General features: G+C 40.2%; 1 protein-coding gene across 1 annotated transcript in view; it reads right to left on the bottom strand.

Annotated features, from left to right (window-relative positions):
• The window catches only part of LOC126091962 (death domain-associated protein 6-like), a 167,349-nt gene extending 145,249 nt beyond the window's left edge, over positions 1 to 22,100 (bottom strand). Inside the window, exons 1-2 of the mRNA XM_049907311.1 lie at positions 21,889 to 22,100; positions 6,088 to 6,453 (exon numbers count right to left, since the gene is read on the bottom strand). Of these exons, the coding sequence (XP_049763268.1) occupies positions 6,088 to 6,453; positions 21,889 to 21,903 (381 nt within the window). The 5' untranslated portion in view covers positions 21,904 to 22,100. The remainder of the gene's footprint in view (positions 1 to 6,087; positions 6,454 to 21,888) is intronic.
• Between the last annotated feature and the right edge of the window lie 4,427 nt (positions 22,101 to 26,527).

The raw sequence follows: 26,527 nt of genomic DNA on the forward strand, positions 1-26,527 counted from the left end.
GCTATGGATTGTCCCTCCTGGAAACCACACTAATATGGGGACAAAAGGCCCCGAGACTGAAGAACCCGACATAATCTGTGGGCAACCATCCTTTCAAGCAGTTTACAGAACACATTGGTAAGGCTAACCAATTGGTAGCTGCACAGAGGCATTGGATTTTTGCCTGGTTTAAGGAATGGGATGACAATACTACCTTGCCATGTTGGATTATCTGATTACGAACTGGATATGGGCCTGGGGCAGTATCTTGAGATGAGGCAAAAGCTTGAAGCAGTTCCCAGTCAACGAAAGGTTTATTATAAGATTTGGCTTGGCTGGCAGGGGGAGGGGGGGGGGGGGGAGGGGGAGGATGAACATGAAACATTGAAACATACGAGGATTTCTTCAACTTGTCGTTTCCGCAGTACAAAGATAGCCAGATAAAAAGAGGACATCAATTCTGTGGAAAAGTGGTTAGCCAGGTGTTCAGCAGCAACTGACCCTTTGCTAGGAACACCTTCAAACCTGGAAAAGTTGTTGATTAGAGGATTACGGACTGCATTGAAGTTTCAATTCCTATCTGAAGAGACAGCCAGGTCAGAATGGCCATTTTTTTCATAAAATTTAACGTTTCATGTGCGAAACATCCACCCTGATGCCAACTACTCCAATCAAGGGCTCTACCCAAGGACACTGCCTAGCCACAGCAAAGGCCATCTGGCACAAAGGCTGCTGCTGGGAGTCCTGATGCTTCACAAAGATGGGTATCTACTCCTTGGTGTGAGTGAGGAGCTAGCAGCTTAGGCATCAGCAGTTAGGGGGCTCAACCACAAGGGCACATAACTACCCCACCATGTCGAATTGGCTACCGTGTTGGCTATGAAGTGCCAATAATAGCCTACACAGGAGCTGTGCACAGCAGGTCTTTAACACTGCATGTTGTAGGTGCTATTTAAGGTTGGTTGGTTGGTTGGTTGATTTATTTGGGGAATGAGACCAAGCAGCGAGGTCTTCCGTCTAATCAGGAATGATGGGGAGGAAGCTCACTGAGCCCTTTCAAAGGAACCATCCCAGCAATTGCCTGAAGCAATTTAGGGAAATCACAGAAAACCTAAATCAGGATGGCCGGACGCGGGTTTGAACTATCATCCTCCCAAATGCAAGCTATTTAAGGTGTTCTTCCACAATCGGTCCACACTACAGAAAAATTTGGGAAATGAAGGTCAAACCCAAAAGAGGAACACAGACTACTCCGGCCAAAAGGTGGTGTTTGAAAGAATGTTACAAGAAAGGAAAACAGAACCTAGGGAATAGCTGGGCTGACATCAAAGGCTGCCACCAAGACATAGAGAGCAAGAGAAGGAAGGCACTACAGAGTTGAGAGATTGCAGCACAGAAAAGGAAGTAGATGCTGCAATAGCTTGGGGCCAAACGCATATATTCACAAAAGAGTCACGAGCGCTGAGGGGGGCTGCAGATGTAATGGCGTGTGTAACTGCGCAGTTTTTTTTTTTTTTTTTTGTGTCAAAATGTCAGCAACAATTCAACAAACTGATTTTTTTCTGTGGATGTTACACTGGCCAGAACAGAACAAGTTGTTTCATAGTGTAAAGACAGCGAAGAAGTGTTGGTGACAATAACAGTATATGTATATATACAGTCTGCACTATATCAAGGTTGTACCATTCAAATTTGGACTATGGGGGCTATTTACTGTATAAATAACTTTGTGGATGGTGAAAGCGGCTTCTGAAAGAAAAAAGTGACCAGTGTATATGGAACAACAACTGTGATGATGTTTTAATCATTACTGTGGTAGAAAAACTATTGAATGGAATCTAGTTCTCACATTGAATCCAGTAAGTCAGTGGGTGGTAAACTTCCAAATCATCAACAATTAATAAAATTCTGATAACCCATAATGAACTTCTTAAATGGGTCAACACATTTCTTGAACTTGTGAGCGTATTTGGTTTTTTGCTACAAGACCTACCCCAATACCAAGGAAAGCTGACTTGAACTGCTGTCTATAATTCCTTTTATTCCAGCCGAGACCCTTCAAGACTGATTAGTTCCAGAATGGGAGAGGAATAAAATCTACAGAATGAAGGATGCTTCTGAAGACAGATGAACAGAGGAGCACATCCATTGTTAACATCGGAATGTGAACACCATTACAGCCGCATAAAACGACTCACACAAGTGCCCTGTGAGCCAGTGGTTGGTAGTTTAAATTATGTAAATGATTTAGAGTTGCAATTCTCTGCAACAGGTAGAACATCCACCAGTGTGAATTAGTGTTATTTAATTTTAGTGGCATTACCAGACCTTGTAGGGATACAGGGTGATGAACAGCCCAAGATCGTGAATAATCACTGTGAAGGAAATGGAGGTGCTGTGTACTCTGGTGAGACAGCACTATCAGTATCTGACAGAGTTTGGAAGCAGCCTCACTGTGGGTCTCCAGTCAGCTGGTTGAATAGTGTGGTTATCAGATTTGTGGGGCGTTTGGCTGTGATGAGTGGTCCAATGTTGGGCTACATGGGAATGTTGGGCAGGCATACTCATCATCAAGACTCCAGTCATAAGTGAACATCACAAGGGAGTATCACCATATTTTGCATAAAGCACACTGAAACGCCTTCATGTACGCACCTGAAATCCGAGAGCAAGCAATGGACTTCCTGCAAGTGTGTAGTCACTCCACACCATTGGTTAGAGACTAGCATTCGACAAAGTAGGGAATCACCACTCCATGCACAGGCTGTCATCAACACCACACCATGAATAGCTGTCTGGAAGTGGTGCTGTGACTAGGAAGCCTGAACTGCTCATGAATGGTGTTGCAATGTATTCAGCAATGAATCGTGGTTCTGCACTACCCCAGATGACCCTTGTCAGTGAGTACAGTGGAGACTTGGGAGAGATATCAACCTTCTAAGGTTTTGGAGAGACAACAGAATTACTCCTGGTATCACAATGTGGGGGATCTTCGGGTGTAACTTCAGGTGATGGCTGGTAATTATTAAATGATCTCAGATGGCATAACAGTAATCACAGATATCCTGTTTACTCATATGTCATGTCTTGTGCAACAGTATCATGGTGCAATTTTTCAATAGGGCAATGACTGTCCTAGGACAATTTCCACACATGGTACATGTATCTATGAAATGTCTATGTGTTGTTTGAGGTTCTGCCATGACCAGCAAGATCCCCAGAACTGTTCCCACTAGAACATGTGTGGGACCAGCTTGGACATACACTCCATCCCAGCACTGGTATCCAGGATATCCCAGAGAAGTTACGACAGTTGTGGGTCAGCTTGGCTCAGGAAATTTCATGGTCCACTTGGATATACAGGGTTATTGTAAATGATGGACCCATTTTCGAAAATTCCTACATATTTAAGTACAAATCCAAAACAAACAAGTTTTATACCAATGAAAAGAGGATGTTTCAAAGCTTTTGGCAGGCAGGCAGTGATGGTTTCAGAAGCAGCTTGTAGAGTTCATGTGGCAATAGGGCCATGTTCCGTTTCACTGTCAGTTGTGAGTGAGATGGTGACTGTGAAGCACAAGGTTTTCTGCATTCTTCAGTTCGTGAAAATTGAGTTGCAAATTGTAGTGCATCAGGCATTTTGGACCAAATTCAGTATTCAACCAACAACTCGCAAAAGCATTAGCCGTTGGTTTAAGCAATTTAAACAGACTGGGAGTGTGTGCACTGGAAAAAGCACAGGCCGACCGTGTATGTCAGAGTATGATGTCCAATGGATTCATGAAGTTTTGTGTGCAGTCCCAGTATGTCTACCAACAGAGCCAGTTGAGAACTTGGAAAACCAACTGTATGGAAAGTTCTGAGACGGTGTTTGCTGTACAAGTCCTACCAATTACAACTTGTGTAGGCTCTCAACCCCAATGATGTCTTATATTTTGTGATTATGTGCCAGCAAAGATGGAGGATGATGCATTTCCACAGCATGTAATTTTTAGTGATGAAGCGACATTCCACCTTAGAAGAAAAGTCAACAGACACAATGTTTACATATGGGGTTTGGAAAATCCACATTCACTATTGCAACTTGAAAGAGACTCATTGAAGATCAATGTGTTCGGTGCTGTATCCCATACAAAGGTTAATGAACCATTTTTCTTTGCTGAAAGAACTGTAAAGGGAATCATGTACCTGGACATGTCAGAACAATGGTTGTTTCCTTAAGTTATGGAAGATTCTCCGGACTTCATTTTCCAATAGGGTGGAGCTCTGCCCCATTGGCACTGTGATGTATGAGGCTTTTTGAATGACTACCTTCCTCAACACTGGATCAGTTGCAGGGGCTTGAGGACCTGGCTCTGCACTTCTGGCCACCAAGCTCTACTGACCTCACACCCTGCAGCTATTTCTTATGGGGTTATGTGAAGGAAGCTGTTTACGTCCCACCTCTACCAAGCACTCTGAACGATCTGCGGAACCTGACCACTGCTGCCTTGTACTCAGTAACAGCAGATACGCTTTCTCGTGTGTGGGATGCATTTGGCTACCATTTTGATGTTAGGCGTGCAGCCAACGGTGGCCACACTGAAGATTTATCACATTTCTAATTATTAAATAATTATTAAAAATGAATTAATTACAAATTATTAAATTTATTAAATTGATATCAAACATTACCAAAAAGACTTTGAAACTTCCTCTTTTCGTTGGTATAAAGCTTGTTCATTTTGGATTTGTACTTGAATAAATATAAAGTTTTGAAAATGGGTCCATCATTTAGAATAACCCTATACGTTGACTTCACTGTAGTCTTAATGAAAAGGCCACTTTGTCAGCAAACTAACCACTACTGTAATGCTAGTATAGCACTACAACTGGAATGCTTTTAACTTCAGTAGAATAAAATAGTCTTTGGTAGAAGTGCAATAACCTTTCACTTGATGTACAAGATGCCATCCTTTCTGAAGTTTGAAAATTGCTTTAGGGCATTGTTGCCCATCTTGCCTGTCTGGATATATTGGATTTCATAGTGACGCTGCCTGATTTAATTTTCATATAACATCCCAATCTGCGAAGGGACTTGGTTTGTTGTTATTATGGGCTATCCAAAACTTGCAGCTTATGTAGAACTCTGTATGGCGAGGAGCGACACAAGGCACCCATCAGCAGGTCTGTTAAGGTGCTGCAGAAAGGGAGGCGGGGGCGGGGTAGCTCGTAAATAAAAGTGTGGGTGGGATAGGCTGCCAAAGCAGCCCTGGGACAGCTGTGAAAGGCCACTCAAGCAGCCACAATGTATCATGTGCTGAAGCTGCAGACTGCAATCTCCCTAGAGAATATATATATATTAAAACTACGAAAATGAGAAAGTTTTTAATGGCATGAAACCAAACCTTAACATGATCTGCAATAAAACACAATATCTTAGTGGACAGTGTCACTGGATCTTGCCTTAAACGTTGTTAAATATTGTAGCATTGAAACACAGTCAGAAAGGCAGGAAACTGTTACAACATGTAAGACACATATATTTGCTATGAGTTTCATGTCTTATAGCCAGCAGTCAACTCGTTAAAAATGCCACTTTTTTCTGCTGTGTTGAAATTGTTTTAGGGCAATATAATGATAAATTCTTTGAGCATAAAAGTCAAGATTTGTATCATCTGAAGAGCTTATCATGCATGTTATAAACGATAAAAAGTAAAACCTTTTTGCTAGAATAGACATGCAACTTTTTCTTTAACACCACCTTCCCCTCTCCCCACACACACAAAAGTTAGCACTATGTGAGTTTTAAAATTTAAGATAAGAAATAGAAAAGCTAATGATAAGAGAGGACTAAAGTAGCTGTATGTGGCTGATTGATCATAAAACCAAAATAGATGACCAGCTACACAGAAACGCATTGAAAGTGCAAGCAAGTAGAACTGTGATGTTTGAATAGTGGTACTTCCCATTGCTTTCTGGAACCGTTCACAAATGGGCAGCTTATGAAACAAGGCTTTAAAATATGCTATATGATGGGGAGAGAGGGGGGCAGGGTATGGGTATTATTACTGTTAAAACAGTTTTACTGTTTCTTTTTTTTCTTATAGTATTTATAAAATTACTTACATGCAGCATTTTGCTCAATTTCTTTGCAGCTCTCTCTTGAAAATGTGGTTCTTCTTTAACTGTCTTTACTTCGTCAGTTGGCTTTTCTAGGTTGCTACTCTCCGGTGAATCTGTTTCAAGTTTTATTTTTTTCCTTGGTGGATCTTTCTTAACTCTCAGTTTCAGTTCATCGACAACTTCTTTGATATACACATAAAGATTCTTAGGATCCTTGTCTATGAGTTCCATTCTTGTTTGCAGAAGCTTCTTGAAGGTTTCAGACGATGTATAAGCAGCATTACACGCATGATAATATTTCTTGACTTTTGCGTCAATTATTTTGCACATGTCTGCTGACTTATCATATTTTAAACATTTCATGATGAACTGAAAATCAGATAAACAAAGAACATATACTCGCAGCCATAGTAACATAACAACCTTCCAATCAAAAATAAAATAAAAAACTGTGGCAAAGAAATTATAATTTTGGCATAAGATCTATAATTATAGATCTGCACATGTTATTCACATCATCACCAAATTTCTCCAATAATCTTTTTTATAGGATTTTCTTGCAGTATGCAAAATGTGATCCTCAGTTTTTATGATTCCTCTCGGCTAAGGATTTTGCACAGTTCTTTGATTAGGAAGAAACTGAGAATAATGGTACTTCTGTTATCACTTCACAGAGTGAATCTTCAGCAAACACAGGAAAATATAAGCTTACATCTACTTCTGCATCCACAGCTTACAAGATACTGAGCACTAAAATACAGACCTGATTCATGCACTTCCTGAATTGTGTGTACAGAATGTGAGCTACAATTAATATTTTCCCCAGATTCAAGCAGATTGTTATAGAATTTATTTTTCTTTACCAACGAAAATCAATGTATTTCAGCTTTGAATATGTTCCAGTATCAGCTGTTGAGGATACTGGTATGCATGTAGACTTTGCCAGCATACACTGTTGATGAAAAGCACACTAGTCCTGCTTAGCAGCAGTGTTGGAAAACTGCAGCATTTAGACAACTTCCATACACATCATCTTCACAAGAAGACACTCATTGAAACACTGCAGTTTTTCAACATTGTCACCCGACTGGTAACTTGACAACTTTTCAATATGTTAAGAATACTGAGCTATAATTTTACACATCAATCATTTCAGCATTCTCATAAAAATGAGCCACATGCATTCATTACGCATCAGCTGGGATTGTTTGTTTTGGAAGACATTCCTTATTAATGAAATTTGAAAACGTGGCCAATTATAAAGAGCACACCATGCGAAACATCGCTGAAATTCAGATCTATAGTTTTTTTGTAGTGACTGCTTATCCTACCCATCTATGTGACATTACGTACAGGATGAGTAAGAAGTGTGACAGCAACAAAACTGATTACACTCAGTTTGTGTGTGTCCAACACATGGGACACTTCATCTCTGAGGTTGTGCAAGCACTGGGGTTTTCACAATGAACTGTATCATGGATCTACTGTGATTACTTGGATTTGAGGCAAACTGCTGTTGCCACAGTCAGTTGCTGTAAGCAATAAGGTGTTGATGGTAGAGATTACTGATGGCTGTCATGGCTTGTAATAGTGAACAGAGAAGCCAAAGCAATACCAGACCAACAACAACACTCAGTGAGCATACATAGCAACCACAACCAGCTCCCCATTAAAGGGCAAAAAAGCTCAGCTCATTACCGGGCCAGGGTTTAGGGATAAAGTCTAGATCAAGGCCAGCAGCAGTCAGGGCAGTTCTTATCTGCTGCTCATAGGTTGGCAATGTGTCAGTTTTGCGTAGCCAATTGGATGATTCTTTGACATAACCAATGAGAGACAAGAACAGAGGCAATGTATTTCTAGTGCCAAAATTGAAACCATTGTCCTGTATGCTGTGTTTTGATGTATTAGTGAGTTTGGAGAGAAATATTTTGTGATTATGGCAGCAAATCCTATAAGTGTAAGGTCGTTGGTTAACGTCTCATGGATAAATTGCAGAGACACAAAAATGTATCAAATGTAGTGGTGAAATTATTACACAACCGATCTATGCAAATACACTGAGTAAGTACATGATCAATGGCTTTTAATCAAATCGTCTGAAAGCAGGTGGACCTATATATCAATAAACACTGATCCACCCACCTTCTCCCACAATTTAATTAAAAACATTGATCCATCCACCTTTTCTCATGATTTAGTTGAAAACATTGATCCAGCTACCTCCTTCCATGATTTAATCAAGAAACATTAATACACTTAGTGTGCTCACACGATTGTTTGCGTAGCAACACAGAGCAGAGAAATATTTCACTACTTTTTTTTTTAAATATATCATGGGTTCTGAAGCTGTCATAGTCTGCAGATACTAGCACAGTTTCAACAGCTGCAGCTGAAATAACAAGCAGTTACATTTATAATCCTCATTTGCAGCAATGTTTCACCCTGTCTTCCAAATGTATTACTTCAAAATACGTCCTCTGCCTGCTGCTCTCTCATTGGCTGTGTAACAAAAACGGCTGACACACCTCCTTTCCCATCATATCTCATGGAAAGCACTGACAACATTCCTGCACCAAACACGTAAGTACACCGCTCACTCTATTCTAGACTTTTAGCAGAGATTAGCATGAGTGTAGGAACACTGTCATTAGATACTCAAACAATGCAAAAAGGTCAACTCAACCAATGGGGGACTTTGAATATTATTTAAAATGACATAAGGGGATGTGCTCTGCTTTACAAAAGGGTACTATTCAGGCAGGAGGTCAATATTTCAAATGTGGAGGATATTTATGTGGGATGTGAATGGCACACTAAGAAATCTGTTATTGTCTATGATAGATGAATAACACAGTAACCCATTCTCCAATCATGTGCATATGTTTGTTGACTTGCAGCTCCATTGCAGATAACCCATAGCTTTGGTAAGACAATGCTGTCCTATTGCTTACAACCTCTGTCAGAATGGTTTGAGAAACACTCAACAGACATGCAGATTCTTATTTGGTCAGCTGGCTTCAATTTCACTGAGTATATCTAAGAAATCATTGTGCAGGGTGTGCTTGCCATGGGCAGAACTACAGTCAATTTCCACAAGTTGTGGGCAGCACATGACGAGTTATATTTTAAGACGGTTTCTGACACTGTCGAGCCTCATGTAGTCAGTACTGCAATCCCTTGCAAACAACACCAGGGCAAAACTGGATCATACTACTTTGTACCTGGATCTAATTCCATTTCTCATGAGTTTGTAAATAATTAATATACACTGAGTTGATAAAAAAAACATGGGATAGCGATATACACATACACAGACAGTGGTAGTATCACCCACACAAGGTATAAAAGGGCAACTGGCAGAGCAGTTATTTGTACTCAGTTGATTCGTATGAAAAGGTTTCCAATATGATTATGGCCACACGGTGGGATTAACAGACTTTAACACAGAATGGTAGTTGGAGCTAGATGCATGGGACATTCCATTTTGGAAATAATTAGGGAATTCAATATTCTGATATTCACAATGACAAGTGTGTGCCGAGAATAACAAATTTCAGGTATTACCTCTTGGCATAGACAATGCAGTGGCCTACAGCCTTCACTTAATGACCAAGAGCAGCAGAATGTTTGCATAGAGTTGTCAGTGCTAACTGACAAGCAACAGTGTATGAAATTACTATAAAAATCAATGTGGGATGCACAACAAATGCATCTGTTAGGACAGTGTGTCAAAATATGGGGTAATGAGCTATAGTAGCAGACACCTGATATGAGTGCATTAGCTAACAGCACGATATCACCTGCAACGCCTTTCCTGAGCTTATTGAGAATATTGGTTCGACCCTCAATGACTGGAAAATGATGGCCTGGTCAGATGAGTCCCAATTTCATTTGGTAAGAGCTGATGGAAGAGCTCGAATGTAACACAGACCCCACAAAAACATGGACCCAAGTTGTCAACGAGGCACTGCTAGCTGGTGAATGCTCCATAATGGTATGGGCTGTGTTTAGATGGAATTGACTGGGCCATCTGGTCTAACTGAATCAATCGCTGACTGGAAATGCTTATGTTCGGCTAATTGGAGACCATTTACAGCCATTCATGGACTTCATTTCCCAAATGAGCGATGCAATTTGTTTGGATGACAATGTGCCACATCACCAGATGACAATCCCAGATCACCCAACATGAATTCCATCGAACATTTACAGGATACAATCAAGAGTCAGTTCATGCACAAAATCTGGCACTGGCAACACTTTCACAATTATGAACAGCTATGGTGGAGCATGGCTAAATATTTCTGCAGAGAACTTCCAACTACTTGTTAAGTCCATGCCAAATTGAGTTGCTGCACTACGCCTGACAAAAGGAGGTCTACATGATATTAGAAGGGATCCCATGGCTTTCATCATTTCAGTATATAATGTCACATATGGACAAAAACATCTTTTGCAATAATACTTATATACAAGCAAAAAACTTTTGTGTTAGAGGCAATAATCAATATTTAGGGTGTGAAAATAATTTAATATAGAATGACTATATACATTGATAAACCAAAATACTGGGACCACCTGCTTAATAGTGTGCTGGTTCACCCTCAGAATACAATAAGCAGCCATCCCACACAGTATGGATTCGATAACACCTCAGTAAGTTTCCAGAGATATGTGGCACAAGATTATGCACACATCACACAGTTCCTATATATTACAGCCCACTGGTTTGTGGGCATGCAACTGGCTCCCGATATTATCCCAGATGTGTTCCATCAGGTTCAGGTCAAGTGAATTTGATGGCCAAGATATTAACACGAGTTCACTATCATGCTCCTAAAAACTACTGAAGCACAGTTTCGGCCTTGTGATGCAGGCAGTTATCCTGCTGAAAGATTCCACTGCCACCGAGGAATATATCAAATGTGATGGATACATGTGGTCTGCAATAATGTAACTGCAGTACACAGCTGTCATACTACCTTCGATTAGTAGCCTACCACAGGTTCCACAGAAGTGCAGATGAATGTGCCCCATAGTACAATATTGACCTCACTGGCCTGTGTTCGTGTAGTGGTGCATGCCTGGAGCAACCATTCTGCTGGATGACACCATATCCAGGCTCAGCCACTGATCCAGTGGTTTATCTGTCTGGACTACATGTTTCCACCGATGCAAAGTCCAGTCTATGATCCCACACCCATTGCAATTAAAAATACAATGTCACTGGGCCAACAAAAGAACATATAGGAGTCCCCTGCTGTGCATCTCCAGTTCAACAATGTGCACTGAACTGTGTGTTTCAAAACACTTCTGCCTACACTAGCATTGTACTCTGACATTGAATCTGTCACAGACTGTTGCCTATCCTCCAACCTTCATGTTCTGTGATGAAGTATGGACACCCAGCACCTTGTTACCTAATCGTGGTTTCACTATCTTTTTATCATTTTCTATAGCTGCTCACAACATCAGTACATAAACAGCCAACCAGAATCACCATTGATAAGATTCTCATTTCCTAGTGCTGGTCCACAGCAATCCATCCTTTGTCACAATCATCACTAGAATCATTCCCCATTTGTCTGTGTTCTGCTTATGTACTTTCCTTAGTGCAGTGGGCAATGGTCATAATTTTTTGGCTTGTCAGTGTAAATCAAGTAACAGGGGACACAAACAGCAACTGAGAATAACGATACGAAATTTGAAAACAGACTCATGTAGAGGAGGAAGCTCAAAAGGGCATTATTTGATCCACACAGCCTTGGTATCTTGCCAAATCAAATTAATTAGAGAGATTAAAAAGGTTGGAAGAGCAGATGCCCAACTATGATGAATCTATAATGTTCATAGTGAGAAGGTCTGCAGATTTTTTGAATGATTTCATGCCGCCTTCAACTGCCATTTCTTTATTTGATATATGAATGTACAATTTCAGTCTTAGGCCATTTTAAATGTCCAAAAAGGAAGCATTTAAACTTGATGGCTTCTGTGGTGTTCAATATCTTCACTTTGAAGTATTGATACTGCAGGACTTTACCCTGTGTCTTGTAGGGCAGTGATTCTATGATCTTCATAGAGATACAGTCTGCAACTGTGATAAATTTTTTGAATGATTTGTGCAGCATTCTGCTGCCATTCTCTTTATTTGGTGTACAAATGTAAAATTTCGGCCTTAGGCTATTTTCAAGTATCTAGACTTGTTTACATCACACAAGGTCAGTCTAAAAATACTTTTAAACAAAAGAAAGAGTTCTGCTGAAGATTTTTCTAATATCGCTAAGGCCAATGCATACTGTGAAACCATTTGTCATTACTCACTTCAGCAGTGTATGAGGGCACTTGTACACAGAGTTTGAACTCTGAAGTTGCTGAGCACTGCCTGAATACAGGACATAGGATGGAGTCCAAAAATGCTATGGCCCTTGCTATTGCTTTCCCTTTCTGTGGTCATGCTGCCAAACACACACAAAAGAAAATTTAACTAAATGAGATACAAAATGTACACAAAGCAAGGAATAGTTCCCAGTGATGGGCACATTGGTTGACAGCAAGAGGGCTAAAATCTACAACAGAGCCAGCAACAGTCACAGCAGTGTTTCGCTACTGCTTGTAAGCTGGTCCCACATCAGTTTCGCATAGAAAATGTGATGATACTTTCATACAATCAATGAAAGGCAATAAAATGAATTTCTAGTGCCAAACTAGAAACCACCATCTTCTTTGCTGTCATAATAAATATTTGACTGTCCGCCCCCCCCCCCCCCGAATATGTCACGAATTGTGAGGTTGTGATTGGGGATGGACCCAATAGCACAGCTTCAATTGTAAATTATTGTGACCCAAGCAGTAATTACATTTATAATATTCGTTGTCACAAATGCTTGACCTTTTTTTTCAGAGTATGTCATGAATTCAGACGTGGTTAGGTTGAAGTGTGATAATTTGGTTGCAAGTTGTGAAGCCAACAAATGTGAAAGCTGGTTGTGGTGACAAGCTGATCTGTAGCTTACCATGAGGTTTAGGTTAAGTTGGATTGTGACAGTTTGGTTGCAATGTGGTGAAACCAACAAATGTGAAAGCTAAAATACCTTTTTGCAGTGACAGACTGATCTGTAGCTTAGCCCAAGGCTATGTTAGGTTGGAATGTCAAATAATGGAAAATTCAGGATAGAATGTAACAATATTATGAGAAGGAAAAATGCTACTCACCATATAGCGGATACGCAATGTTACTTGTAATCCGTCTTGATTGCAAATTATTTATTCACATGACCGGTTTTGGTTCCTCTAGAACCATCTTCAGATCTGCAAATTTTGGTTACAGGAGTAACCCCTCCACACTCAGCAACCTTCACATGCTGCGTCACATGTAGCAGCATGTGAAGGTTGCTGTGTGCGGACGGGTTACTCCTGTAACCGAAATCTGAAGATGGTTCTAGAGGAACCGAAACCGGTCATGTGAATAAATATTTTGCAATCAAGACGGATTGTAAGTAACACTGCATAAAAAAGTGATTGCGGTATCCCTGCAGATATTATGTCTGTTTTTGCAAAATATAGCGGATATGCTGAGTTGCAGATAGGCACAACAAAAAGACCCTCATAATTTAAGCTTTTGGCCATTAACGCCTTCGTCAACCACACACACACACACACACACACACACACACACCTGTAGTCTCAGGCAACTGAAACCACACTGCGAGCAGCAGCACCAGTGCATGATGGGAGTGGCGACTGGGTAGGGGTAAAGAGCAGACTGGGTGAGGAGGGGAGGGGTAGTATGGTGGGGTGGCGAACAGTGAAGTGCAGCAGGTTAGACAGAGGGCAGGGGAGAGGTGGGGAGGGGACGGGGAAGGAAGTAGTGGAAAAGGAGAGAAATAAAAAGACAGGGTGTGGCGGTGGAATGACAGCTGTGTAGTGCTGGAATGGGAACAAGGAAGGGGCTGGATGGATGAGGACAGTGACTATCCCCCCCCCCCATCCCCACCTCTACCCTGCCTAACCTGCTGCACTTCACTGTCTGCCACCCTTACCATACTATCCCTCCCCCTCACCACCCCAGCCTCCTCCTTACCCCCACCTAGTCACCACTCCCATCATGAACTGGTGCTGCTGCTCGCTGTGTGGTTTCAGTTGCCTGAGACTGCAGTTCCGTGTGTGTGTGTGTGTGTGTGTGTGTGTGTGTGTGTGTGTGTGTGTGTGTAAAGTTTAATTGTGAGAGTATTTTTGTTGTGCCTATCTGTGACTCAGCATCTCCGCTATATGGTGGCTTAAATTATATTAATAATCTTTGTTGTCAAAATATTTTCCGTTTCTTCCAAACATGTGACTATTTCAGAGGTAGTGACATAATAACACGAAAACGTGACACCATCACTTCGAAAGATTTCATATGTCTACTGCTCTCTCACTGACTGCATAGACCCAGCAGCTGAAATGCCCTCTTGCTTCCCATCATACCTCATGATGAGGGCTGATGACACTGCTGCATGGAACACTGACCAAGAGACTGACGAATTCAGAATTCCCTGTATTCGGATTTGGCAGAGCACCCACTAGTTTTGTTTGCTACCTATCAATAGAACGCACTGTTATCTGGGTGCCTGACACAGAAACTGTTGATTGGCACATTCACACTCATGTTTCATAACAGTTTACACCTGCTTGGGTTTACTAACAGAAGCCTACTACATCACCTGAAGAAGAGAAATGTAAAGCAGTGCACTTAAAAAAATGACAATGTAACAACAGACAGGTTTAAACAACTTGACAAGTCATTCCTGAGGACTAAGAAATACAGGTAACTACAAAATGTAATAGCATTTAACTACATGGTCAATGAGTCACAATTAGAGTCAATCGTGTCATATGGGGAATAGCAAAGTGTGCAGATCTGAAGTGTAGTGATATTAGAGACTCAGTGACAGATAAAGGAAATGAAGTCTTCAGCTCATTGGATAGAAACTGGGAAACTACAGTTTGTCTACAACAGAGATTCAGAAAACAGCTGTGTAAAATCACCTAATAGAAGCAGAAATGCTGAAAGAGCTCAGTACATATCTCTCACAAACAAGGGCTAAATTATAATATGGCCCATCAATGTACTGCTCGTTTGTGGCACAGTGCAAATGTTGGCAATATTTGTACTTGTATGGTTGGTGGTACCCAAATGGAGACAGGCGTCTGTAGAGGGAATTGTGAGCTGTTAGCCATACAAATGAATAACTCGCCTTACTTCTACACACACTGTTTTGGCCAGAAACTGGTGTTCATGATATAAATAAACATCAGAATATGCTATTTCACTTCTGGTGACTGACATGAACAAATTACATGCATTGGGTAAACAGCCCTTTCTTCAGTTTTTGCTATACAGCATACTGACATTTCTATTATGATCTGTAGCCTAGCAAAGTCTAGATTAGGTGGGAAGACAAGAGTTTGGCTGCTAGATGGCTAAGCCAATAAATGTGAAACAAGAAAACTAGTTCTAGTGTAAGACTGATCTGTAGCAGAGGCCAAGGTCTACGTAAGTGTGATGTGTCTCAACCTATGGCAGTATTGGCAGTGAAAGATATGTATTAATGTAAGTTCAATTAATACCACTCTTGTGTGCTGCAGATATTCTTCTAACCAGAGCACATGGAAAAGGGATAGAGCAAGAGCAGTGTACTGGGGTTTATGACCCACCAACCCAAAATAAATAAATAAATTACTAACATCATGTATACTTTCACAGACATTGCCTTCTAATTTTCTGACCTGAGTTTCTCAATCTCTAATCATCTTAAATGACTACCACAGACTTTTATGCTGCATTTGATGTTCTTGTAAGCAGCCAGTGAGAAATATTGAACAGATTACTTCAGCCTGAGAAAGCACTCTCTTTTGAACAGACAATTCGATTTCACTCAATTGCATTTTCAGCCATGGGCTCCGAATGTGTTTGCCTCTGAATGTGTTTCAAAGAAAGCAGGAAATATGGTGGTACAAGTCTGTGTTTGAAGGACAAAAAAATGGCAGAGGCACAAAAATAGGATCTAGGTTTTTGAAGGAATCTGAAGAGGAACCAACAAGTGTTTCTTCGAAGTTGTTCGAAGATGTACAAACGATGTGCTGCTCAGTATTGTCAAAGAGTACATTCTTCTAGGAACAACAGTAATTTCTGAATGCTGTTGGTCATACAAATGCTTAAATGATGAAGGGTTCAAGCATTTTCTGTTCATCACAAAGTGACATTTAAGTTTCCCAAAATGGCTGTACACTCAAATAATGCAGAAGGCCCCTGGTCAGCCATAAGATCTCTTCATGGAACCAGACAATGCAAAAAAACTTTTTGACAGTTATTTGTTTGAATACATGTTGCACAGAAGACACAGTCAAAAGGAGGATTTATTTACAATTTTATGAAGAATGCACCAACAGTGCATAAGCCCTGGTGTGATGAGATGTTTTCAATAAAATGTTGGTGTTACCATCATTTTTATGTTTTCTGGAATTCCTTAGTTGCTTCTATATTTTTATTTTCTTGGAGATGTGGTCTGCTTGCGTGACTGGGCAAAAGGCCATTTGTTTACATCTGATACACATTTCACTTCCTTTCATTTATGAAGCATCAATAGCAGTCTGTAATACACGACGTTTCATAAATACAAGGAAGCGAAACCTGTGTACCGTAATTCTCATTTTGTTGCTTAGACAGATCATAACTGCAAGAATATAATAATGATAATACTTGTGTTAAATAATTTCATATATGTTTCTGTGTATACCTGTTTTTCTGCAAAATTTCAGTTCTATCACATTAGGGGAGAGTGGTGAGACTTGATCAGTGGGAAGACTTGTTCCTCCCATTACTTTGGCCATTTTGGGAAATTAAACATTTTTGCTGTTGAATCCATATATTTATACATATTAATTCCATAAGCAATGATGGTGGTAACTGTTTCTTATCGAATTTAATATTTTAAGACACAAAGTATAACAAAAAATAAAAGCTAACTGTAGGTTAGGGAGCACTCAGAAGCAATTTTGTTTACTCATGTCTTGTAGCAAGGCTTGACCTTCAAGAACATAGTGATCCAGGGATTGATGTGACCCTCTTCATATGTTTCCCAAAGATTTAATTGTTTTCCTGCCATCACATTACACTGAGGCTTATAACACCCAACAAATCACATTATATAGACATTTTATTGTAATATAATGCTTTAAATTATGAAAATGAAACTTAGGCCTAGTAAATTAAAACAAAAATTATCATAATTTTTCTTCATATTGCAGAAACACTTGTCTCATATATAAAATGAAAAGAGGGAGCCAAAGCTAGGAAAAAAATTGACTCTAGAATTATGGAATTTGCAGTCATGGCTTGCCTTGGAGAGAAAAGCATCAAAGTAATTTCAAGGCTAACTGATGACATTAAAATATTACGTTAGGAAGCAATTAAATCAAGATACTGAAATTTCTTATTGTCCCACATTACGTAAGTCTCAAGCGTTTTCCACTGAGGAACAATATATTCTTCACGTGAATATTTGAAAACAGCAAGCAAATTACAATAGGGCCTGAGTGCAAAAAGAGATGTGTGAACTTGCATATGAATTTCCTTCTGAAAACAAAAAGAAAATTCCTAAAAATTGGAAGAGAGAGAGACAGCAAAGTTCAAAATAACTGGTTCAGAGGTTTCATGAGAAGGCATTCTGAACTCTCTCTTCATACACCAGAAGGAACCAGTTTAAACAAAGGAAGAAGCTTTAATAGACACAATGTTAACACAGTTTTTTGATAATCTTCACCAGATTATCACTGGGGAAGTCCTTGGACCAGAACCTATTTGGAACATAGATGAAATGGATTTTACTACAGTCCACAAAGCAGGAAAAATTGTGTCTGTAAGAGGAGGGAAACAGGTAGGAAAAGTGACTTCTGCCGAGCGAGGCAAACTTGTAAATGAATGCTGTGCAATAAATGCTATAGGATGCCACATCCCCCCACTCGTGATCTTTCCACGTGTGAACTGGCAGGATAGGATGCTGCATGGAGCTCTTCCTGGAACCAATGGTTCTACTCATTCCAGCAGTTGGATGAGGGCTGATAATTTTGTTCTGTTTTTAAAACATTTTCAAAAATATGTGAGGTGCACTGCTGAACATGAAGTCATGAACATCGACAATCATGATAGTCATATTAGTTTGGAATCTTTACATTTTGTGAAAGAAAATGGAATTACCCTTTTGACAATTCGTCCCCACACATCGCATAAAATGCAACCTCCTGATAGGTCGGTGTATGGTCCAATGAAGACATATTATAATTCCACTGCAGGAGACTAGATGACAGCACAACCAGGGAAAACGATCTCTCTCTATGACATCAGAGATGTTTGGTAGAGCTTTCCCCAAAGCTTTTACACCCAAGCAAAAGGATCAGTGATTTTTGGGTTTCAGGCATATGCCCCTTTAACTCTGATGTATTTACAGATGATGAATTTTTGTCTGTATACACAACAGACCACTTAGAATCCGTGGAAATCTGTGATTTTCCAAGAGAGTATGTTTCAGTATGAACACATTCATCTTCCAGAATTAGACCACACCTCAAGGCAGCAGGTCGCATTGCAGCTAGATACGGAAGGAAACAAGCATCTACAGTGATCCTAATGACCACTCTGATAAAACATAAACTTGAAGAACAACTCAAAGCACGAAATGCATGAAGACTGAAACCTGTGGGGCGACCTAAGAGACTGAATTTAGAAAATGAGAAACAAAAGAATAAGCCTAAAGTAAAAACTTCTGAAAGTGAAAACTCTCTTCACGTGAGTCTGATAATGACTTGGAGAGTTTGAGTAGCAGTGATTCTACTGAATTATTAGATGATGAACCAGGCATTGGAAAATCTATCATTGCAACCTTCCAAGCAAAGAAAACTGAAAAACATTAAGTTGGAGAGATTATTAATGTTCCTGATGAAGAGAACTTCACTGTAAAATGTGTGAGAAAGATAGAGGCCCAATGGTTCAAAAGGACAGAAGCTGAAGATATACATGTGACACTGAAAGAAGTGAGTGATTCCATCTCCAGCACTTTCTTCAAAGAATGACAGAGCTACAAGTTTCACTTTTAACAGTGCCCAGTTCAGGGACTTTAATATTCAATATTAGCATGTTTGTTTATAATTTTGTCATGTTAAATATTTGAAACAGAGGCAACTATTATTGATCATTTCAAGAAGTGTACTTCTTTTCTTTGTATGAAGGTACTTTGTCTTTTATATCAGCTTGGATACACTAAACATTCTAATTCTAATTTTATTGTCAGTCACTTCAAGTATTTAATGCACATATTTGATAACTTAGAGACTTTTTGAAGATCTCATAACATGTTTTGTAGGCTACAAATTGCACTTCAATCAATGAGATCATGGATAATTATGTTTTTTAAGTTTTTTATGTTAATTTCTTTCATTTATAAAACTCAGTTCCTTCTTTTATATCTTACTGTCAAAATAAAATTTGGTTTTAATAATGAATTGTTTTATTTACCACAATAAAGTGGCAGATCAAGTCTCTCCAAGTGTCTAGCACATAGTGAGACTTGATCCACTAAGCATAACTTTCAATTTTCAATTTTTTATGATACTAAATGGCAAAGGACTGAATTAAAAATATGGTCAGAAAGAGTTAAAACCTGATTATTTATTAGAAATTTTAGTTCCTCTCTGAAGTTTACACCTCCTGTTTAAAAAAATAAAATCTTACCAACAAACACTACAAGGTAAGAGCACTGACAGCCCTTTGTAAAACTGAATAAATTGCAAGAATATGGAGCAGAATCTGTTGAGATTCTTTAGCCCTGACATACGGTTCTGAGTTAGACCGTGACAATAAAATGGATTAAATCTCACCACTCCCCCCCCCCCCCCCCCTATGATACACACTATGCCAAAGGATGTTATGTTAAAATGCAATATTTGTTTATCCCATGACTGAAACTAAAACACTGTTCTTACTGGCTTCACAAATCAGTTGTCCTTCCATCTAAGCTTTTCTTCGTCAGTCCCGGCACACATTACCAACATACCCTTCAAGGTAAGAGCAAAGATGATGCTTTACTGAAACAAGTTAATAAAATTGCAAGAATATGGAGCAGAATCTGTTGAGATTCTTTAGCCACTGACATACAATTCTGAATTAGACCGTGAGAATAATATCAGAATTAATAACAACCTAACACATGGAGGGGGTATAAGCAACCATTTATCGTGAATTATATATGTGATGGAATGAGGAGAAACGTAAAAATGTGACACAATAAAAAGTACTCACAGCCATATATATCTCTATGATTTAGCTGCAGAGCATATGTGTACACGTAGAGCTTGATGAACAGGTACTCTGTCAAAATATTTACAAGGTTTAGTGAAGCAGCATATCTGAAAAAAACTTCAGAATGATTCTACTGCCTACAACACATCACATGTACGGGCCACCAGCACAACTGTGGGAGGGTAGGACTTATGCACAGGCAGTTGTTTTCCTAACTCCATTTGAAAGTGGGACAAGAAAGGAAATGACCAGCAATGGTACAAACTACCACCACCATGCACTATACAGTGGTTTGCAGAGAGTATGTTCATAACGTGGAGGTCACTTTTAAATTCTAGGAGATGGCAGAGGGAGCTCTACGCCTATTACATCCAATGACAGTAAAAGTTAAAGACTGGAACCCCCTTGCATTTTTAAAATGGCCTGAATGTTGAGAACATTAGGCTTCCCTACTGGTCAATTTGTGACCACAACCAGATTTGTTGCTTTCCCATTCATTGGCTTTGCCAGTTGACAACCAGATTGCCATTTTGCAAGCTAATCTAGACCTCGGGCTGCACTACAGATCAGATTGTCACCACAACCAAGATTTCATGGAGGTGGGAGGGGGGGGGGGGGGGGGGGGGGGGAAGGGAGACCAATGCATAACTTTAGGCAAAATGATAGTGTATTTAGAAAATTTCTGGATGATAGTGTATTTAGAAAATGTCTGGCTCACTTATAAATAAAAAAGAACTACTTTCTTTGCCTCACACTATCTGTGAATGAGACTAACTGCAAAAAAACATATAATGGTTTATTACAATGGTACTTATTGCAACAAAAGTAGGTTATAATGTGTGAATTCAGTACTGATACACAAATCAGGCGATTAGTGAAGCATTATGAAACATTACAGCTGAGAAAGTAGGTACTATTATGAAAAATGATAACTTGCAGACAAAACAGTAGAAAAAATTTTACAACTTTTTGTTTTAAAGTATCACGAAATGGCAGATTAGATAAGATCCATGGCAAAATAAAGGAAAATACGAGTCTTAGCATATGGTTCAATGGTGCTAAACGCTCTCCCCGAAAAAAAAAGAGAAAATTATAAAAACACGCTTTTTAAAAAAGCCTGGCGAGCCTAGCTACTGATAGTTGATTTGAAGGAGGGGACCAAACAGCAAAGTATCGGTCTCATCGGATTAGGGAACGACGGAGAAGGAAGTCGGCCGTGCTCTTTCAAAAGAACCACCCCGACATTTTCCTGCATTAAGCGATTTAAGGAAATCATAGTAATCCTAAAGCATTATGGCCGGACGCGAGTTTGTAGATTGTCCTCCCGAATGCGAGTCCTGTCTACTGCACCATCTCGCTGACGTACGATATACTTTGGTATAATTTCTCTTATTAAAGTACGACAATCATAAATATACACCCTTACTGGCTAGTACGTAAGGGTTCAAGTAAACAAAAACAATCTGTACCATTTCCAAGGACATCTTTGAATTCGAAAAAGTGACTCTTCTACACGATAACAAGACTTATGACGTTCACCACAAATCGCAAACAAACGGTTATCGACAAGACCATGCCAATACGAATTTCAATCATCGATATTTCGATAGTTCTTTATCGATAGCGGGTCGAGGCCAATTCATTCTGAACTGGTCGTCACGTCACGTCACATCATACACTTCAAAATATTCCATAAGGTATTCGGAATAGCCGCATTCAAACTGCCCGTTACGCACGTCACGGCACCGACATTTATCCCAGTTCACACTTGCCGTCACGTCACGTGATGTCTCGTCACGTCACGCCATGTCAAAATATTACACAATGTATTTCAAATGGTGGAATTCACATTGTCAGTCGTGTCACGTCGCGGAGCGATGAAGCTGACGGCTGACGTCATTTTTCGTTGTTGACCACGTAACCCCTAAGTCTCCTTCATACAAATAGCCATGCTCTCGTCTCCAATACTTGGTTTCGTCGTGCTTTTATTAGGTTGGGGTCTCTACGTATTGTTTTCCTGCTTGTTTACCGTTCCTGCTTATTGGTTCTGTGTTATTTTTTATCGATAGAAAATAGGTGACCACAGCCATTCAAATTGAAATCAAGCGTCTTGAATTGATTTGACGTGACCTAACATGGCAGTCTAAATACATGTTGACGTGACACTGCAGTGACGGTGTGGAGCTCTACAAGATCCAGCATGAACAAGATACCATCGAAACCTTGACGTATTGTAATTACATCCAGTATAGGTCAATTCACACTGGCCACCACGTCAGAACACTTCGAAAAATTCCACAATGCATTACAAATGGCAGCGTTCAAACAGGACACCAATGGACCGTCATGTCGCTTCAAGGTGTGTTGGGCAGAAAGTTTTGACTGTGTCGTCATCGGTTAACATCGAAAATTAAGCTGTTTAGGTAGCGTTCACAAGCGTTTGTGAATTTTTTAAATATTTGTTTTATTACTGTGGTTGGTTTTCATGGCAATCTGCAAATGTTCCATGAAAACTTGGTTTTTTACCACTGTATGTTCTTCCGCAGGCGAGGTCAAGTATCTCAAGTTGAACAGTTATTTAGAATTTACTATAACAGAAAAGACCTGATGACCACATTGTGCGTAAAGGCTTCTTCACACTAGCCTTTGTCACGTCACCTCTAAACATCTCACAATGCATTTCACAATGCATTCACAATGGCCATCAACGGACATTCACGTTACATAACGTCATGTCAAGGTGTGTCAGGCAGAAAATTTTGAGTGTCCTAGTCTGCTAACATCATACTCTACGGCTATCGTCGAAAGTTAACGTATTTCCGCTGCACTCACTCATGTTCTAGTAGAGGGTTTCATGTTTGTGTGTCTCCTTAATCTTTGTTTTATAATTGTGCTTTGTTTTCGTGGCAAATTGCGAATGTTACATGACGATTTGTATATTTTTTCCATTAACTATATGCAGTTAACCTTTCTTTGTGTGGTGGAAAGAAATTTACCTATAATTATCGAACACAAGTTTTACAAATTTCAGCATTTTTTTTCAACCACATAATGTACAGCCTGAGTCATGGTGGAGGGGATGTGGCTAATCGTAGCGTGAGGTAGTGGGAGCTGTGTTGTTCTGCCTCTGCTGACAACAATGCTGCATCGTCTGTGAGTGGTGGCAGATGCGGAAGCGAGCTGCTTGGAGAGGTAACTGGCAGGGTATCGTGAGTTCACATGCCATTGAGATTCATGAAGACGCTGCAGTGAAATCCATTGTTGTCAGTTGGTGGAACATTCTTATGAGACCAGTAGCGATTGTCTCGATCGTAGCGTCTAGAGCTGCATGTGTGTCGAGCAGTTTGACTGCGACTTCTTCTGGTTGAAAGTCTCGGACATCAACAGTCCAGTGGGTCACGATCTGGTCATATGTGAGACTCTGGACTGTTGTCGTCTTGAAGGTCATTCACATCCTCTGCAATGCTGAGGGTCCACACACGTTTTAGTCCGTTAATGAAGACCATCATACAGTGAGGCTTTTAGGTCGTCACTGAGTGCCATGCAGACACCGAGAAGTATCCATGGAAGAGCCTTAGTCCATGTGGCACCACGGCATATGAATGCTGTCTTCATTGTGTGGTGCCTTTGTTCCACCATGCCATTGCTCTGGCAATGATTTGCCTTGGTACGACTGTGGTGACAGCAGCCAGTGTGTAGGTACATGGCGAAAAACGCCCCGGATATGGTAAAGTTGAAATTTATTAAAAACAAAAAAATGAAACAGCGTTCGACCATAAGCATTGTGAAAGACATTAATTATGAATACGCAATAAGGTACGGACAAATCAAAACAAAAAAAACTCATCATTCAATTTTCGTTGTACATGTTTCTGTTTCTCACTCTCTGGTATGTAGAAGTTCTGTTAAGACGTGCTGCTCGAATAATGAAGAGCTACGAGTGTTTTGTATCATATATGTTTCGAAATAAGAGAAGACTTGATATCAGTATTAAGTATTTTTTATAGAAGTGAAGTGGAACAAAGCAAGGAGGATTTTCTTATTTTTAATGTGCACTCGTGTTCTTGAAATCGGCTGCCTGCATCTAAAATTGAAATGTAAGAGAGAAAGTCCGATCAGCCTAAATTTGTACTAGCAGAGCATTTCTAATAATACATTTGTAATATACTTTAAATAATTTTTTTCCATTTTTTTATGATTATAACACAACTGGCGACCTGAGTGCCAGGACTTCTGGGCACCAGTTGTAAGTAGTGTTTGTTAACTATTGTTATAGTAAGAAATTTCTATGACATTGTTATGAGTCATAAAAACTAATTGTCTGTATTTTTCTGTTTACATGAATCATGATGGGGAACACATAAAGCAAAAAGGCAAAAATTGAGGAGAAAGTAAGGACGATTTGTTTTTAATTTTTGACATGCACTGGTGTCCTTGAAGTCGGCTGCCTGCGTCTACAATTGAAATGTGAGAGAGGAAGTCCGATTAGGCTAAATTCATACAAGCAGAACATTTTTAACAATGCAATTATATTATCCTTTAAACTTCTGTCCATCCATACATGTTTTTCTCTTTATTATTATAACACACCAGGCAACCAAAACATGATAACCATGCCATTATGAAGGTGTTGGTCATGGATTCTGCCATGCTTTCTGTTAGTGGAACAGCTTCCGCCCCACATGAAACCCAGTCTACCGTGAAGAGAAGGTACTTGTACCCTTCTCACTTTGGCAGAGGTTCAGTGATGTCGAAGTGTACATAGTGGAAGTGTCCATGACGTATTTCTAAACTAGCAAGGGGCGTCTGCACGCGTCGATCCAACTTGCTTCACCGAAAATAAAGGCAAGTGTGTATTATTCATGGCAGTTGCATCAAATGCCCAGTCAAGCAAAGTGCTCAGTGACAAGCTGGATCATAGGCGAACTCCTGGGTGTGTGAGGTAGTTTAGACAATCAAAGATTGTCCATCACACTGACATCTGTAGGATCTGTCAGATCTATGCTGTGACATGTCGCAAAGGACACTGGCCTCCAACCCCAGGGTCAACCGCCATTCGATTCTCTGGTTGGAAGAACTGTGCATGAGTAAAGCTTGAATAGTTGGGTCCTGCTCTAGTTCGTCTGCTAATCTGCTATAATCCCGTGTGAGGGAGGTGGTCTGCACTCATGAAGGGTCATTTGTGACAATGTTATCCTCCCCATGCAGATGCCAGATGTCGGTAGGTTAATGGGCGATTAGGTCAAGGTGACAGAATTGCAAGGGGTTGACAAGCACTGATGGCTGATGCATGGCATCTACCAGCAGTTTGTGATCGTTGTAGATTATGATGTGGGCGAGCGGATCTAGGCACTTCAGTCTGGAACCGTGCAATCGCTTCAGTCACAGGTTCGAATCCTGCCTGGATGTGTGTGATTTCCTCAGGTTAGTTAGGTTTAAGTAGTTCTTAGTTCTAGGCGACTGATGACCTCAGCTAATAAGTCCCGTAGTGCTCAGAGCCAGAGATCACGATGTAGCTCCCATCTATATCATCCCAAAAGAATGACAGGGGCTTGTATATGGCTAACTGTATTTGAATGCTGCTTGTTTCAGATGCTGTTATTTGCTGGAAGGAATCTGAAAGGTCTAGCACTTGCCACTCCTTGCTGGAGGTCTGCGCCAGCAACTAAGGGATGGTAATCTGAGTGTTTGGTATAGGGTGTGCCACTGAATCTGCCATTGCAAGACATTCTGTAGAGTGACTGAAAACCATTTGCGTGTCTGTGCTCCATACTAGCGTTCATTTTCGTTGTATGTGTGGGTCCTCCAGAGTGTCAATCAGGGCTACCTCGACTTTTGCTGCATGTAGTTCGTCAGTAGAAATTCGAGGTATCAACGAACCTGCGAATGTCATGATAAGCTCGTGGTGGTGACAACTGGTGAACAAATTCAGCATGGGCTGGTGTTCGCTTGATCCCCTCTGCATCGAGATTGTGTCCAAGAAATGTAGCTTCCTGATTCTGTAATTGTGAATTGTCACTATTAAGGCCAGTTCACACTGGCTATTACATCACATCATGGCACATCCCGCTAAGACGTTCTGCAGCACATTTCAAATGGCGGCATTGT

The sequence above is a fragment of the Schistocerca cancellata genome, chromosome 7, assembly GCF_023864275.1.
Source record: "Schistocerca cancellata isolate TAMUIC-IGC-003103 chromosome 7, iqSchCanc2.1, whole genome shotgun sequence".
Lineage (NCBI taxonomy): Eukaryota > Metazoa > Arthropoda > Insecta > Orthoptera > Acrididae > Schistocerca > Schistocerca cancellata.